Here is a 16953-nt window from a genome sequence, read left to right on the forward strand (position 1 = left end):
GGATCCTTATTTGTAGACTTTTCAAGGTCATTTGGCCATATTTACTACAACATTCTTAATGTTAAACTAGATTCAATAGGTATAGCAGGTCCTCCTTTTCTAGTATTTGGCAGCTACTTACGAGACAGATAACACCTTTTCGGTGGTATCGATGCTTATTCTAAAGCCAGAATGACTGACTAATTTAGGTGTATCACGAGGACCTACATTGGGCCCGTTGCTCTTTTTCCTTTATAGTAATGATCAACCTAATTGCCTCTCACCTTCTATGTGTATACAATATTGCGATGACATAACACTTAATATTCTGGCGAATGTCCGTAAACAGTAGTAACCACGCTTAATAGGGATCGTCATAACTTTGTTGAATGGTGCAAAGTGAATATACTTACCAATAATCCCACTAAAATTAAATTTATGCACTAATTATGTAGGTACTAATTATGACAAACAGACCATTCACTTCGCAGCCATATCACCATGGAATACATTACCATTTGTCATAAAACTGCAGAAAGCCTATAGATATATTGCCATGAATTCAGAAGAATTTTGTTATGCCATATGTATTTGACACAGTGCATTGTATAAACCCGATTTTCACTTTAGACTTGCCGTCTTATGTACTTGAACATGTTGCTTAACTTCTTTTTTTAATTTGTTTCTTTTTTCCTCCTCTTCTATGCGCGTCCTATCTACTTTCACTAAATTACTTACTGCCTATACATTGTTGTCTATTGAAATCTTGATTTATTTATATATGCTTATCATTATTTATGATTTTTGTAATTGTACATATTCAGCTGCTGTTCTTGCCAGTGTAACTTTTATGTTAACCATGAACAGGAGGTCTCAATTCAGTTTTTGATACGGAACCTCCTGTTGTGTACCTCAATCTGTGAAGCGTTTTAGGAAATAACAGCAATCTATCGATTTATTTATTTATTTATTCATTGGTTGATTGATTGATTGACCTATGGACCAGACGGTCTCTGGTAGGGGGCCACCTGGGGTTCTTTGACTTGCACCTAAACATAAGCACGCAAGCATTTTGGTGTTTTGCCTCCACCGAAAGGTGGCCTTCAAGGCTGAAACCGAAACCGCGCCCTAGAGCTTAGCAGCACAATGCCATGGCCAATGCGCCGCCACGGTAGGTCCCATTAACAACGCGCGGTTTGCATCGTAAGCGCAAGTGTTCCGTATAGGTGACGTCACACCACGTGAAATACAGGCCTGCTGTGTAGTAACCTATAGGATGAATTGCGTGTACCCGGAATCTCCTCGGCCTCCTTGAGGTTGACGACGCAGAAAGGGTCGACGATGTCGTGCCTCGCCGGTGTCGGCTGCTGCTGCGTCGGCGCCTGCTGGTCCGAAGGTTCGTGTCCGCCCGTCTGGCCGTTGTTGGATGAAAGCTCCACCTGAACGAAGAGCACTGCGTCAATGACCAGTGCGCATTCCAGAAATTCGAGCACAACATCAGCGCACCCCTTGAGAAGACAGCAAAATCACAAACAGGAAAGTCAACTGAAATTGTTGGGTTCAGCCCAGTGTGTTGCGAAAGGGAAAATTGTCACCCACGCGATTTGTACTACGAAAGTACACTAGGGACCAGGACGAATTTTTCTTTAACTGCGGAGCTTTCATTCTGTGAAACCCGTATGGGTTACCTTTGTAGTTTAGTACTACAAGTGTAGTAGATAAATAGAGAAGAAGGGGGACGTAGGGGCTCGATTTTCGTTAATCCTGACCATGTAAAGCCACCAGACAATGGAGCCATCGAAAGCACCGCGACAATTAGCTTCAGCTGAAACGGAAATGTAGAAAAATAATAAAGAAAGGGAAATAAAAGTGCATGAAATAATAACGCGTCACCGGTGGGAGCCGAACTCACAACCTCCGCATTACGCGTGCGTCACACTACCAGTTGTGCTACTGCGACTGTGATCGAACCGACCATTCCCTTGGGTATTTATGGTTGCTAGATCTAGCCCTAGGGGTCTTAGCCAGCGCCACTCATAGCCCCGAGTGGTGCTGGATAAGTAGTCGTTGTGTCTGCAAAAGTGCATTGAACGCCTCAACTACGCAAATTGCTCTAGCTACGGAAGTATTGATAATTTCAGGCGCGGAATACTTAAAGCACAGTCGTAGCAGTATTTCCGTAATTGTTCTCCTAAAAAACGAAAAAGTAGCACCCGCTATGTGTTGCAGAAACTGGAGCGCCATCTATATACATGACTCTTCGTGCTGAACTGCCGGCTCAATCGCGCTTAAATTTTCACAGGTAGCATTGTCCAGTGAGTTTAGCTTAATACTAAGTTTATGGTCATTGGGATTAGTGGTCAATTGGTGTTTCCATTTTGGCCTCGCTTGGGAACGACGTAGTGAATACACATTGTGCGATGTTAAACTCGTGACCTGTCCAGTGCATAAAAAGTGTGGGATGAGACTACGCGTAGGCTAGGATGACAATGAACACAATTGTACGCATCGCATTATTTCTAGTACATCACTTAACCGCTTCAAAGAGGGTGGCACAATTCATAAGTTCTTAAAAGCTTCAGCAGCGTTGTAGCACGTAGCATCGCGTTACTGTGTGAATATTTTTCTTTCTTTTCTTTTCCTTCTGCTTCCTACTTTTATTCCTTTTACCCCTTTCCGGAGAACAGGGTAGCCAACCGGTACTTACACTGACTAACCTCCGTGCCTTAAGTCCCCTTTTGTCTCTCTCTCTCTTAACCGATTCACTGAAGCTTCACTTCACATAGATTAAAATGTGGGCGCTTTTACTGAATTCCTATTCGTCTTGCTGAAATTCAAGGTTTGACGAGGTTTTCGGAGTCCAGGCAGAAGATGCAGGAATCTTAAACGGTTGAGAAACTGCAGAAGGTGTATAGAGTCAGGAAAATGCTGAGGCACTTAACGGTACATTCACTCAAGAAGAAAACAAATGTGGCAAACTCGACTGGTACAAATTTTCTGGGAACCAAGGATGACAGAGGTGCCCAAATTTTGCACATATACTTGATAAATTTGAATTTGATGAATAGTGTAGAACTGAGTGAACTCCACCGTCCGTGTTTTTTATTTTCGCGTTTACGTTTTTGCCAGCAGTGCGTCGCTTTGTTTACAAACACGCAGCGAGCGTATCCATCGCTTTCGTGGTTCCTCACCTGAAGAAGTTTGACGCGAACAAAACCCAGCCCCGTCATGGCTGCTCCTCGCAACTCGGTTTCGTTTCGGCCCGAACCGGGTCGTTCGCAGTTCCTCAGCGGCTGTGACGCCCTGTGCTCCGAGGCCTCCTCGTTGTCGGCAGCCGAGGCATCCGAACAGTGGGACGCTACGCTGGCAGCGCTCGACCGGCGACTGCTCGAGGCGCTGCTGCTGATGCTGCCGACGCTCCCCTCTCGGCTACTGCCGGAGAGCACCGAACCTGCGATAATTGGGTGGAAGAGCGAGAGGAGGAACGACAGGGTAAGAAAATACGTAAGACACGTCGAAAACAGTACAGGTTTGAGCTATATTGCGGTTTGAAACTATGACGCACGTGGATAAAGCGTAGGTGTACGCAAGCTTTTGCAAGGATTGCTCAAGAAGGACTGAGGCTGAGGCCCTGAAACCTCTATTTCTTAAGACTATTCATCTGCACTGTCATCTCTCTTAATGGGCTTCCCCGAAATGCAGGCGTCCCGTCATTTCTACCAAGCCCAGATAACATGAGTAGGCAATTTCCTGCTACCTTCTTAAAAAAAAAAAAACTTCAATCTATCAACTACGCCTGGGCGCCATGTCCAGTTGCGTGTAAATGTCCTTTTTTTTGCCGTCCCTTCTTTTTTGCACACATCCGGTGTAATTCCTGCTTCAAATAGTTTCACTGTTCCCGCTCATATTGCTCACGACTTTTCTGGCGTTTCCATGGCATTGACACTAGCAACAAAAATTTGGGCGGGAAATAGCACTTACATGGCATTACGTGCACTTATTGCGATGCCCTCCGTCTCCCGACTGTGAGCTGCGCCATATGCTGGAATGTATAAGGAATCTGCTATGGGACAGCCCTGAGCGCATGGAAAAGTACATATAGTGCAGAGAGACTGACTCATGCATTCGCTTGTCTCGACAGCAAACCGTCGTCAGAGGCGTTCACATTGGTACCTTGGGCTTGCTGGAAATCTATTAACACGAGTACTTATTTATCATTTTCTCAGAGACTGCATTTCACCCGCTAACTACTTCATTTTATCGCTCAGCGCAAGACGCGCCTGCATGATCTGGAACTTAGGCGAATGTTATCGTTCATTCTACCTGTTGTGAATGTCCTCCCCGACCTTTGTGAATCAGATTGAACACATGACGCGAATTGTGTAGTAGGTTTTGGTAACCACGCGGGCACAAGCGACAATACTGCAATCTTCCACGTGCGCTGCATAAAAGCCAACGCGCTTGACCCGCTGTTCAGCTTTCGAAGGAAGCTGACGGTGTTCAGCGCCATCGTTGTGCTTGGGGCGTTGCTTGTTTCGTGGGCACAAGTTCGCCCAATAAAAGTTAGTATCCTCATTCGCTGTTTTGCTATTGTGTTCTTGGCGGTCCCTACAACTTGAAACTATTTTTAAAGTTATTGAGGCCTTACTTCACTTCTGGAGATGTTGGCCCCTGGATTCTAGGCTATGACGTCTCGCGCTTTTTGTCCTTTGCCTCTTTTCTTTGTCGTGATCGTCCGCCATAGTGCTCCCCTTTCTTTGCCTTTCCCGTTCGCAGAGTTATGAGTAGCTGACTAGAGGAATGTCAGCCCAGTTGGGCCTCTATCAGTAAACGCCTCTTCATTCCAAGTGTTGCGGGGTGGTTCTGTTCAACGGGCATACTACGTCCTAGGAGCACTTGTTTACGGATTCGTCTGCTGGATGTTCCAGTAAAGCGTACAGTAATATAGGAGGACCGAACTAACCTAACAGGAGGATGGCTACACGAACATGCCTTACTTCAGGAAAGGACACGCATATTATGTAACGTTATTACACTTTGGGCTGTTTGCCACACCGTATACGCGTCATTTTTGCTATGAATGGGGCGCGTTAGTTGTACACAGTGCCGATGTGGCCACGCTGATGAAGATGGGAAGTTGGCAGTTGGAAAGTACAAGCATATCTCATCTGTTATGAAATAAAAAGGAAATGCAAGCAATGCGACGGGTGTACTTGCGGAGTCACTGCGTATATCGGATTCCCAAAACAACGTTTCAATCAGGCATCTGCAGCATATGCCGCTTCTGATAAATTCGGCATTATCCTCTCACAAAATGTAAACTAATTAAATTACGGGGTTTTACGTGCCAAAACCACTTTCTGATTATGAGGCACGCCGTAGTGGAGGACTCCGGAAATTTCGACCACCTGGGTTTCTTTAACATGCACCTAAATCTAAGTACACGGTTGTTTTCGCATTTCGCCCCCATCGAAATGCGGCCACCGTAGCCGCTATTTAATCCCGCGACCTCGTGCTCAGCAGCCTAACACTATAGCCACAAATATAAACTAAGTCATGGTGACAGAAAACTTAAAATTTTGGAGGTTCCGTTCTCTCATGTTGTGTCGTGGCATGAAACAGAAAAGCTTCACTTTGTAAATGCGCGTAAGAAGCGTGCAAAGTGACGACGCTGAAACTTCAAAGCGTCGTCCGTCGCAAACGAGCACATGTAATCGCTGTAACTGGTAGCAATCAAACACGAACACAGCGGAGAAAAGAAAGTAAAACGGATTGAAAACACACGCAAGTGAAAACACTTTCGAAACTCCGGAAGCAATACGAGAACGCACATGTACTCTAACATAGGTTACGTCAAGCATGGCATACTCCCTTTTTAACGAACCTCCACACAACTAAGCCGTGAAGCCGACTACAACTTTTTTTTTTAGACAGATTTCGAATGGAAGCGATTCGCATTCACTTGCAAGCGGTTAGTTTGTTTCACTTGTACCATGCCCTGACAGTCAGTGCAGCCGAATCACTGTGGGCAGTAATGCGTTACGAAAGTTGTCGCCTCGACTTCCGTTTCAACTCCGAGCGAGGAGGGCCACTCCGTTAGCCGGAAATCAAATGGAGCTGGCAGGCAACAAACATGTATCAATGTCCGCTCTTTTCGAGCGTGAATTTGCTTCCATTCTGACGCATCCGCGTGGGCGAACACTCGAAACTGGCGCAGCGAAGAGAATTCGCGTGCTTGGGTGCATGTAGCACTCACTCACTCTCCGCCACTCCGCGCACACAAACAAAAAAGAAGAACGAAAAAGAAGAGAGAAAGGCAGGGTTCGCACTCCACGAAACGGCCTACTGTTTATCTAGCTCAACCCTTCAGTGGGGAATGAGACACAATATTTTGCTTGCACCTAGCATTTGAGCGACGGCATGCTCCGGGAGCAAGCACGCGCAGACGCATAGACGCGGAAGCACTCCTTGTGTGCACACCAGTGCACGTTCAACGAACTCTAAATCCTAGGTAAGCCAACTAGAGCTGCATAACGACGTGAACACTGAAAGAATTTCCGAGTAAAAGAGCTTTTCAAAGCAAGATTTGCCCCATCGGCATCTTTCTCAACAAATACTCGGCTTAGCAAGATCCCGTTGCCTCCGTTATATATTGTTTCAACGTGCTCGAGAAAGAAATTTAGGATGCTGTTAAAGTTCTGAAAAGGGAGCCTAAGTTATCTACAAATTTGCACTTTTTCCTGAGATGTGTGAAAGCGACCAATCTTTTCGCCTGCCTCACCGATTACAGAACATCTTATTTTATCACGTTTCTCGCAGTTTGTCTTTAGGAGCCCGCATTTAGTTCTACCGGAAGCCGATGTAAAGCAGAGAAATTTCACGCTGCAATGAAAAAAAAAGAAGAAATGCAAGAAATTCTAAAAACAGGATGGGAACGGTGCAGAGGATCAAACGTACTGCCAGCGTATTCCGTGCAATCCATGATCTATTTCGGGATAACTAGGGGACTGCAAAGAAACTGAACTCTGGTTCTGCACAGAAACAACTAACTTAACCAAATTATCTTATTTTAGGTGCCTAACACAAAGGGGCCGGTGAAGGCATCGTTATTAATAGATCGGGCTGCGTGACTGCTGTATCAATTTGGGTGATTTTGCTCTTCGTCTGTTCGGTTTTCAGCGAAAACTGCAATGGGTACTTCAGGAAATCTCGTGGCATCAGTAGGAGCGGCCGCCATTATCTGACACTTGGCTGAAAATGACATCAAAACATGCGAGTAGGCGAGACGTGACGCCTGTAGCGCTGCAATCAGTTTGCGGCAGACAACAGCTTCTGTGCACATGCGAGTACCGCACTTTAACGACCGCAAGGGGTGTGCCGTCGCCCGAGTTCGAGCTCTGTATTTGCACTATTGATTGTGCGGTCACGCACGAGGCGTGTCGAAATCCTTAACAGTCTGCTTGATTACATTGGTGCACTTGTATTGAGACGCGTTTTTTGTAACCTAGAAACAAATGTTCCGCGCTTACCGCTGCTCTGTGCTATCTGAAATTTGTGGCAAGATGGCATTTTATTGTGTGAATTGTTGAGCTTAGCAGTTGGCACTGTCAATTGCCTGGTTTTTGAAGAAACATCTGCAGTATTTCCGTTCATCTGTGCCTTTCGAAAGCTCAACACCGAGAAACTAACGGAAACTAACATCCTGTACAATTATGTATAATCAATACGCATTTGTTCATCACTGTCCTGATCGCCGCAGCACAAACGCATGTATACCACACGGGCCCACACTAGCCTTGACTAATAATAATAATAATATTTGGGGTTTTACGTGCCAAAACCACTTTCTGATTATGAGGCACGCCGTAGTGGAGGACTCCGGAAATTTTGACCACCTGGGGTTCTTTAACGTGCACCTAAATCTAAGCACACGGGTGTTTTCGCATTTCGCCCCCATCGAAATGCGGCCGCCGTGGCCGGGATTCGATCCCGCGACCTCGTGCTCAGCAGCCCAACACCATAGCCACTGAGCAACCACGGCGGGTCACACTAGCCTTGACTATGGGCCCAACAGTTGTTTGCTTATGTTGATGTACAAATTTATGATGAAATAAATAATGTCAAATGTCAAAAACCAATTTCGAAGGCTGTGCTTTGCCCTGCTGTAGACGCCGGAGCTGACATAGGCGCCACGTTTTATTAATCTATCACTGCGAGTGGTGCAGACGAAGACGAATTCAGAGTTTTTCTTAATAAACCAAGCAAAGCACTGTCATGTGTTATAGAAACCGAGTTGGGCCATGACATGCGATCCTGCCGCAAAATTTTAGCCAGATTAGTGGATACATCTCTTATCGCATGTCTCTATATTTACATCTCGTTATGCCCATTGTCGGCGCTCTTTGAGGCAGTGGTGATATCGTGGTATCCCTTATAGGCCGCTGATTAGCACGACATCCAAGTACAAGACCAAATGGCTACGGCAAATCAGTCATGCGGAAGACTGCGAGGTGAAAGAAAGTTCATGAAAGGGAAAAGCTTGGCATCCGCCCTTGTGGCTTTCCTTGGTAGCCGTGCGCTACAGTTGAGTGGTTGGTAACTTTTCTTTTTAATAATTTAGCGACTGGCTACGACAAATTCTTAAAGAAAGAATATTGCATGGTTGGTAAAATATACTATGCACCTCTCACTTCACTTCTGGCATGGCGTGACACATAATATATATATATATATATATATATATATATATATATATATATATATATATATATATATATATATATATATATATATAAAATAGAGAAGCGATGTAGTGGATGTTCCGGCCACATGCCCGACCTTAACCAAGACCGTTATTTGTAGTTTGTCTCATTCTATTATTATTGCCTCTTTAGTGTTTCGAGGTTTAGACGTGAACTACGCACTCGAGGCGCATGCGGCACAGAGAAAGAGGGAGGTCAGAAATGTGGTAAGGAGAGCGAATGCCGCAGAGTGGGCGCGGTAATGACAGTGCGCTACGCGTGCACAATGTATCCTCCTTTCTTCATGAGGCGAAAAGAAAAATGCGAAAAGCGTACAAGACTTGGGGCGCTGTAACGTAAAACAATTCCAAACTTTTCTATTCCATTTCTGCAATGAGCCCTCTACGATTGGTCAAAAACGTGTTTTGGATCACTCCTACTTCACCTGTCTGTCAAGCGACGTCACGAAAACCGTGATAGCGCCCCATCTGATATGACGTGTACGCACTGATTATGCATGATTTGACCGAACAAACAAAAATATTTCTGATTGACCCCTTTTCCCCATTAGCCCTCGGCTATCGGTAAAAAATTTTCGGGCTGCACCCACTTCATCTGCCTGTAACGCGACGTCACAAAACCTCACAATGCCCCGCGTCAAAGTGACGTGTACGCGTTAAACACGCGTTAATATGCCTAACGAAACTGAATTTTCTTCGAAATAGCCGCAGGATGCCCCTTTCCGAAAGGAATAAAAGATGGCTGTCGCCGGTCGCTCAGGCACGGGCGACTCGCACCTGCCGGAGAGCATGGGTTTATTTGCGTATAATAAAGCTTTTTGCGTGGCGTGTAACGTTTTCGAGCACTTTCGGCACGTTTACGACCTCATTCTTCCAAATCCTCTTTGCTGAGGATCCGTTTCAGCGTCATTGTTAAGCTTCCGTTGCATCCCGCCGCGATTTTCGACCCGCCACCGCAAGCTAAGTAAGAGAAATCGGACCAATCGCAGACGCCGGCACCACCCTCTTGATCCGGTTATCGATTTTCAGTGCAGTGGCTCAGCCCCATCGAAACCCTCTCCACTTGAGCTTGCTCCTCGACTCTTCTCACCCAATTAGATAAGACAAGCCACTCAGCGTGGTCAATGTTATTCGCTTTTCAAGCAAACAAAAGTTACCACCTATATACGAGGAGAGCGTTCGATTGTTTTGTTCAGACAAGCCTGCGGGTGACCGCCCGATGCTTGCTACGGCGGTTACGCAAATTCGACGTCAGGAGATTGGAATAAAAATATAGTGGAATGGTTTTGCGTTATAGGGCCCTTGAAATATAACACAACATCGATATTGCTCTTTATGTCACTTGAACGCAGTAGCCTTCGTAACCCAGTCCCTGCGGCGGTCGTGGGTTACGAGCACACCTTCTGGGGTATGGGATTTCCGTCTCCAATGCTGGGCTGTCCGTGGTTGGGTCATGTCGGTGGGGGGGACTCGCAGCTGTCGCTCTCTTCATCCGAGGAGTCTTTGGAGTTGCACAACGGTTTCGATGTTGCCAAGAGGTATTGGCGGTTTAGGCGAAGAGCGTTGCCCTTTTCTTTGGCGACCAAGTAGGATCGGGGCTGCATCATGTTGAGGACTTTAGCCTTTCTTCCCCATGTGTTTCCCTGAATTCGGACTACTTGCCATTTGCTTAAAGGCAGAAGGCTCCAACGCTTCGTATGCGCTTGCAGATGTTTCCAGACTGTTGTATGCGGAGCCTGCTTGAAGTCCGGTATCGGCATTCTCACTTGCCGAACTTGAACCAGCTCGCCTGGGGACCGTCTGTGTTCCAGCAGGCTGGACCTGTAGCTGAGGAGAGCCATCCAAAGGTAGTTTTTTTCGTTCCCTCGTTTTTCGAAGAATTCGTTTAACTATGTGTCCTCCTTTCTGAGCCAGGCCATCAGACAGAGGAAACCTTGGGCTCGACGTTGTATGCTTGAAATCGTAGTCTTTTGCGAACTTCGCAAACTCTCGGCTGTTTAACTGCGGGCCATTGTCGGAGCATTCGTCTACCGGTCGGCCATACCTCGACTGCGTCATTCACGTCTAAACCCCGAAACAGGAAACATATTGTCAGTAGGCCGTACGCACGTCTGAAGGAATGGAAACGACTTACCGGTGAACAGGAGGGGCATAGAGTTCTCGAAACCACCCGACCGACTATGCTTTGAGGGTGAGATGAGCAATATGTATACCAGCTGTTTAAACAGAAGTTCAAATCTCGTCGGAATCCGACGCATCGCCTCGGACAGACGTGACAAAAGTTGCATTGCTGCTCAGCGTGGCCGGCGACGAAGCTTTAGAGGTGTGCAATCACTTTAGCTTCAGTGAGAACTAGTTCAAGAAAGATTACGCGACTTTCGTAGAAAAATTTGAGCACTACTGCAAGGCCCCGCTAAATGAATTCCAGGAACGATACGTTCAGTCTATTAAGCCAACGAGACCAAGCGGACGGCGAGTAATCGGAAGAGTTCATTGGAGACGTGAGAAGACTTGCACAGTCGTGCAATATTGCCAGAATGTTGGATTCTATGATTCGAGTCCAGATTGTGTGCGGTACAACCAATGGAAAATCGCAAGAAAAACTTCGGGACAGCACGTTGAGATTAGACGAAGCTGAAAAAAATAGGCAGAGCGGCGGAAGTAACTGCAGCACGGAAAGAGATCTGGAACCAAGAACCGCAGATCGACCCGGTGCAGGGAGCCGGGCCTGAACGCGAAAGTCGGGACGGGTACCAGTGTCGCCGATGCGGACGCGCACATGCCCCATGTTGCTGCCCCGAATTGGGACGCACCTGTAGGAAGTTCGGCGGCCGAGATCATTTTGGGGCTCGCTGTAAGAGCAACGAGCGAGCTTATTAAGTCACAAATGGTAGCCACGAAGACGGCGACTCTGAGATCCTCGACGTGTCAAACAAGAAGCATGAGGTTGATTGCATGGTAGAAGCGCAAGTGGGAAACACGCCGTTTTACCACAAGGTAGACGCGGGCGCCGATGCAAGCCTTCTGCCTTATGCTATGTACTAGAAACTACGAGCCAGCGTACAGCTGAAGGCCTGCAACTCGGTGCTTCGCACCTGTAATGGAGCTGTCATGAAACACCTGAGGATGATAACGATAAAGACAACAATAGGTGATCATGTTGATGGCAGCGACTTTTTCATCGTAGAAAAAGCGGAGTCAAGCCACACTGGGCCTACGTGCCTGTGGACGAATGGGACTGTATTATTTTCTCTTGGCCAAGGCCGCGCTCCTGCCAACACGTTCATATACAGAAGAGTTGTTTTTAAGACGTGCGTCAACATTTCAAGCATAAGCTTCCGGCAATCGAAGATATTGACCCCACCTTCAAGCAGTGCATCCGCGCGCATGCGTGCGAGTGCGTGCGTACGTTTGATCTCTTGCTTTCATTATCAGTGAACCAAAAATATATTGATTACCTCTTCTGGTATGGACGCACGTCGCGAAATTCTTCACTGCCTCACCGAGTCTAACATGTATGAAGAAAGGTGTTTCAGTGCAGTATGCAGCGCTTCTCTGCAGTTACAGAAACTCCTGAACATACGAATCGCCGCTTTCATGCAGGACTGAATAAGGACAAATAAGCGTAATTAGCGCGCTTATGATACCCTTACAGAATGATGCCTCGCAGCAATTATGCCTGTCATAGCATGCCGAACTTGAACACGACTTGCAGAAAATATACTTGTGCAAAAGAAAATAATGCGCGTCTCACGCACATTGAGAATAGATGTAAGCGTGCGCTGTTTGCGTTCACTGACGAGAGTTAGTTGTCATGTTGATGGCGAGTGTTAAAATTCTTCAGCGTTTAATTCAATCTGAGAGAGGTCAGTTGGTGTTCAACGTGACCTTGCATGGGTGTTTGTCACAAACTGCATGCCCGCGTCCATCTCGACATGGCCACCATTGCCGCCGCAGTCGCAGCGCCGCTTACACGGTGGTAGGGAGGCAAGCTCCCTATTGTTCCTGAGCTCGTCGGGCAGGTCGGTCATGTGAGTCGCCAGAGCGTGGCGAGGGACGAGGTTGCCTCGGCGAGCGGGCAGAGTGGTCTGGACAACGGAGCAGCGCGGTCGTGCACGGACATACAGCTGAAGATGTGATCGGCAGGCTGGAACCCCCAGCCCGAACTCTTCGCCGGTAGATCGACAGACGGTGCAAGTCCGTCAAGATCTTCGGCAGCAGGGTACCAGCAGCCCGACGCTTCTCCAGATCGAGATCTCGGCGAGCACGCCACAGATAAGCCTCGTGTTCCAACCTGCTCTTGGAACTTTCCGCCGCACTCTTCTTTTCATTGCGTTTCATCTTTCATACACTTATTCATCGCGTGTTCATTTTTGTATGTTATAATAGTGTAGTGTTTGCCACGCTTATTGTCGCGTGTATTTTTCATTTGCGTTACGTATGTTTTTTTTATTATTTCGCGAGTGTTGTAAATTTCCACGTTGGTGGGCATTTTATTGTGCGTCGCGTCAGAGTGTGTTGTGTGTTACCTGCGCGGCTTCCGCGAAGCTGTGCGCCATCTGCTTGTAGTTGGCTTATTTTTTTTCAACATGTATCTGGCCTGATTTTATTTTATTAAACTGATTGTTTCTTTTTACGGTGCCTCCTGCCTCATGCCTCTGGTCCACGGTCGATGAGGCTTGATCCTCATCGCCGGTCAGCAGTCGAACCATCCATAAATGCACGCGGGGCGGGTTCGTTGTCGTTCCATCCCGTCCGGTTCGGAGAATGCAAGTAATTATACACCAATCTTTGACAGTGTTTCATCCATGTTTGTCTGCGTAATACACAGAACACATATCGAGACACGTTTGCTTGTAGCGTTGTTGTGCCACATTGTTCGTTGCTTGCGAGAAGGCCAGCATTCTCATTGGCTCACGCATCGCATGGCTTCGTTGAAGAAATGTTAAATTCTATTTGAATTATGGGGATTTACGCACCAAAACAAGGATCAGATTATGCGGCATGCCGTATTGGAGGACTCTGGCTTAATCTTGTCCAGTTGGTGTTCTTTAATGCGCAACTAAAATCTTAGTACACAAGTGTTTTTCCCTTTCGCCGCCGTTGAAATGCAACCGCCTTTTGCAGGGATCGAGCCTGTGACCTCAAGCACCGACATAATTACTAAGTCATCGCGGCGTGAGCAGAAGTGTTTATTTGCTGAGGGGCCGCTTGCGTAGTATCGTCTGCACGTGGCGGTGTTGTAAGTGACCTTTGCATCTGCAGACCCTGCGCCAATTTCCGCCGAACAAATTTGTACGGTGTTTATTTTTCAGAAATAACACAAGAGCATATATATCGTAGTATACCGTTGCTTTCACCCGTCGCTACGCGCACCTCATCGGCCAATCGAACAGCCCTGATTATGAACGTTGCCAGATGCCTGGAACACATACTCTCAGATTGCCCAGCATATATTCTGGAGCGAAGGACGTTAGAAAGTTTCCTAGCCAGCGTTGGCAGGCAACCAGTGTCGGAGAAAGCTATCCTAGGCCATGGCCTGACAATGTAACTTCAATGCGTGCAACTAAAGTGTTGTTGAAGTTTCTGCAGGATGCCAAGCTCGACAAGCGGCTCCAGCAAGACAACTGTCTCATGTACCTAAGCCCTCACCAGTTCTCTTATCATCATCATCTATCCTAGTACTTTCACACCCCTTCCCTATTCCCCAGTGCAGAGTAGCAGACTAGAGCGCACTAGCTCAGGTCGACCTCTCTGTCTTTCCTATCAATAAATTCGACTTCCTCCTACCTTGAAATTATATTTATCAAGTTTGTGGGGAACTGCTGACAGGTCCAGTAGAACGCTTTCTTCATTTAAGAGTCCCAAAACTAGGCGCGCTTTCTGACATCACCTTTCAACTCTTCCGTGCTAAATCCGCGTATGCCAGCTGCCACCAACTCGTAGAAAGGTAAGCACAGCGGCTTGTGCAGTGCTTTTGCTGTAGATTCTCGAATAATTACAGGAGTCTAGAGGACATTGTGACCACGCGTTGCGAAGGTCTAATAGCTCCCAAACGAGTTTACGACGTCGCCTGGCCCCTGTGCCACTCTCCTGCCATGCATATACAAGCTCTCACCACCCACTGACGTGGCGTGCCAGATAGCAGCAGCAACAGTGGAAAAGTCTGACGAAGAGGCAAAGAAACCTTCGCCTTCAAGAACAACACTAAACCAGCCTTGACTCGTAAATTGGTCTTAAGCGTCTCCCGTTCCTATAACAAACATTGTATCTTGCCGCCAGCACACGCATTTCAGTGGGCGGAGTTCGGTAGTCGTACACTCGGAGTGGGCTGCAAATGTTTTGCATAGTTTAGACGTATAGCGGGAGATTGTTTCCCGAGCTTGCGCTTTTAGGGGCCCTAGAAGAGTGTACCGTGGAGTAAGGTTCGTACGATGCCCTCTTCCTAATTAATCACCGGGAAATGCAAATGAGTCTCATTTCCCGTCAGCCGGGAGAAAGATGTCGCCTAATGGCCCCAAAAGCTACGAAGAACGAAGGGGCAGTCTCGTGACAGCCAAGGGTGCCCCGGCGCTGGGCAAATAGCCATTTCCACTAAAGCGTTTGCCCCACATTGGAACAGAAAGAGCAGAAGGCTAGGCGACGGAAACTCGAGAGCGCAGGAAATGGCGGCAGAAAATTCCGAGATCCTCCGCCTCGCTGTCCAATGGCTAAGAACACCAAACCATTATGCTATTGATCAAGGGTCGGAAGCTGAGATATATATAAAGAAAGAAAATGCTCCACTTTCTTTATTTTGTCGGCCATGTAGCTTTCTTGTGGCCCGTATTACCGGGAAATCGCTCAACTAACCATTTTCTCTCTCTCTCCTTGTGTCTCCCCTTCTTCACTTCCACAGTGCAGGGTAGCAAACTGGATATTTATCGAACGGTTAACATCCCCTCTTTTGGTATCCCGCTTATTTCTCTTCCCTTCTTAAAATTGACCGATATCGGCTGTTGCACTAGATCACCAATAGTGGTCTCTACCGTGTCTCGGCAGCAATTAAAATGAAATTTATTTTTATTGTTGGCCTTTCCAAAGCAACTCAATGAGCTATGAGAGCGTTGTCACTGAGGGGGCTCTGAATTCAGATTGCCTGATTGCCTGATTCAGATTCAGAATTCTGCTACCGAGCCCTCAGTGCTGTGTTTGTATTATGTCTGATTGTATTAACAGCGTTTGTTCTTTGCTACTTATGTTATCCGGAGATATTGAAACTAACCCAGGACCCCCCACCCTAAATGAAATACTAAATGAACTAAAAGGCTTGTCTTCTGGTCAATCCCAGCTCATTGGAGACGTGCAGAGCCTAAAGAGCCAGCTCTCAAGCACCGATAAAACCATTTGCGAACTAGGCAAAAGAATCGACAGTTTAGAATCTCACTACCACCAGCTTCAAACGCTCCGAACGGAATTAGACACCGTTGCAACCACCACCTCTCAGACTACTCGACAGGTCTCGATATTGGAGACTCGGCTTGACGACATGGAAAACCGCTCCCGACGAAACAACTTGTTGTTTTACGGCATAGCGGACGAAACGCCATCCGAGACCAACGCTCAGTCTGAGGAGCTAATCACGGCGTTTTGCAGGGACCATTTCAACGTAGCCATCGAATCTAAGGAAATCGAGCGTGCCCACCGTCTTGGTCGCCACTTGCAAGACCGGTGCCGCCCCATAATAGTAAAATTTACCTCATTTAAAACCAAGGAAACTGTTCTCGCTAATGGCTCTAAACTCAAAAATACACATTTTAGCATTGGGGAAGATTTCTCGCCTCTCGTTCGGAACGCACGGAAGCACCTTCTCGCTTTTGCTAAAGAAAAATCTGGTCCTTTTCTTTTACGATATAAAACATTATTTATGGGCTCCAAACGCTACGTATTCGACAATGCAACCGAAACTATCGAAGAAAAATCATAGCAACCCCCTCCCCGCCCCAAATCATTAAATGGTTCCGTTTCTGGTCACAAAGCTAATCTCTCTATTTCGATTATTTTCACAAACATTCGCAGCTTTCTTTCTAAACGCCACCACGTGTCAAGCCTTGTATCTTCATCCAGTAGCAACTTACTTATTCTAACTGAAACGTGGTTGACCTCTGACGTCACCGATGGCGAAGTTTTATCCGACTTGCCCAACTTTAATCTTTTTAGAAAGGATCGTCTCG

The 16953-nt window shown here is 46.8% G+C and overlaps 1 protein-coding gene across 4 annotated transcripts in view; it reads right to left on the reverse strand.

Moving 5' to 3' along the window:
• The window catches only part of LOC142592606 (putative protein kinase C delta type homolog), a 556922-nt gene that overhangs the window by 388947 nt on the left and 151022 nt on the right, over nt 1–16953 (reverse strand). For all 4 annotated transcript variants that reach the window (XM_075704146.1, XM_075704147.1, XM_075704145.1 and 1 more), the window contains 2 exons: nt 3171–3430; nt 1271–1418 (listed from right to left, as the gene is read on the reverse strand). In XM_075704146.1, the coding sequence (XP_075560261.1) occupies nt 1271–1418; nt 3171–3209 (187 nt within the window). In that variant the 5' untranslated portion in view covers nt 3210–3430. The remainder of the gene's footprint in view (nt 1–1270; nt 1419–3170; nt 3431–16953) is intronic.

This window comes from Dermacentor variabilis, chromosome 9 (assembly GCF_050947875.1).
Source record: "Dermacentor variabilis isolate Ectoservices chromosome 9, ASM5094787v1, whole genome shotgun sequence".
NCBI classification, from domain to species: domain Eukaryota; kingdom Metazoa; phylum Arthropoda; class Arachnida; order Ixodida; family Ixodidae; genus Dermacentor; species Dermacentor variabilis.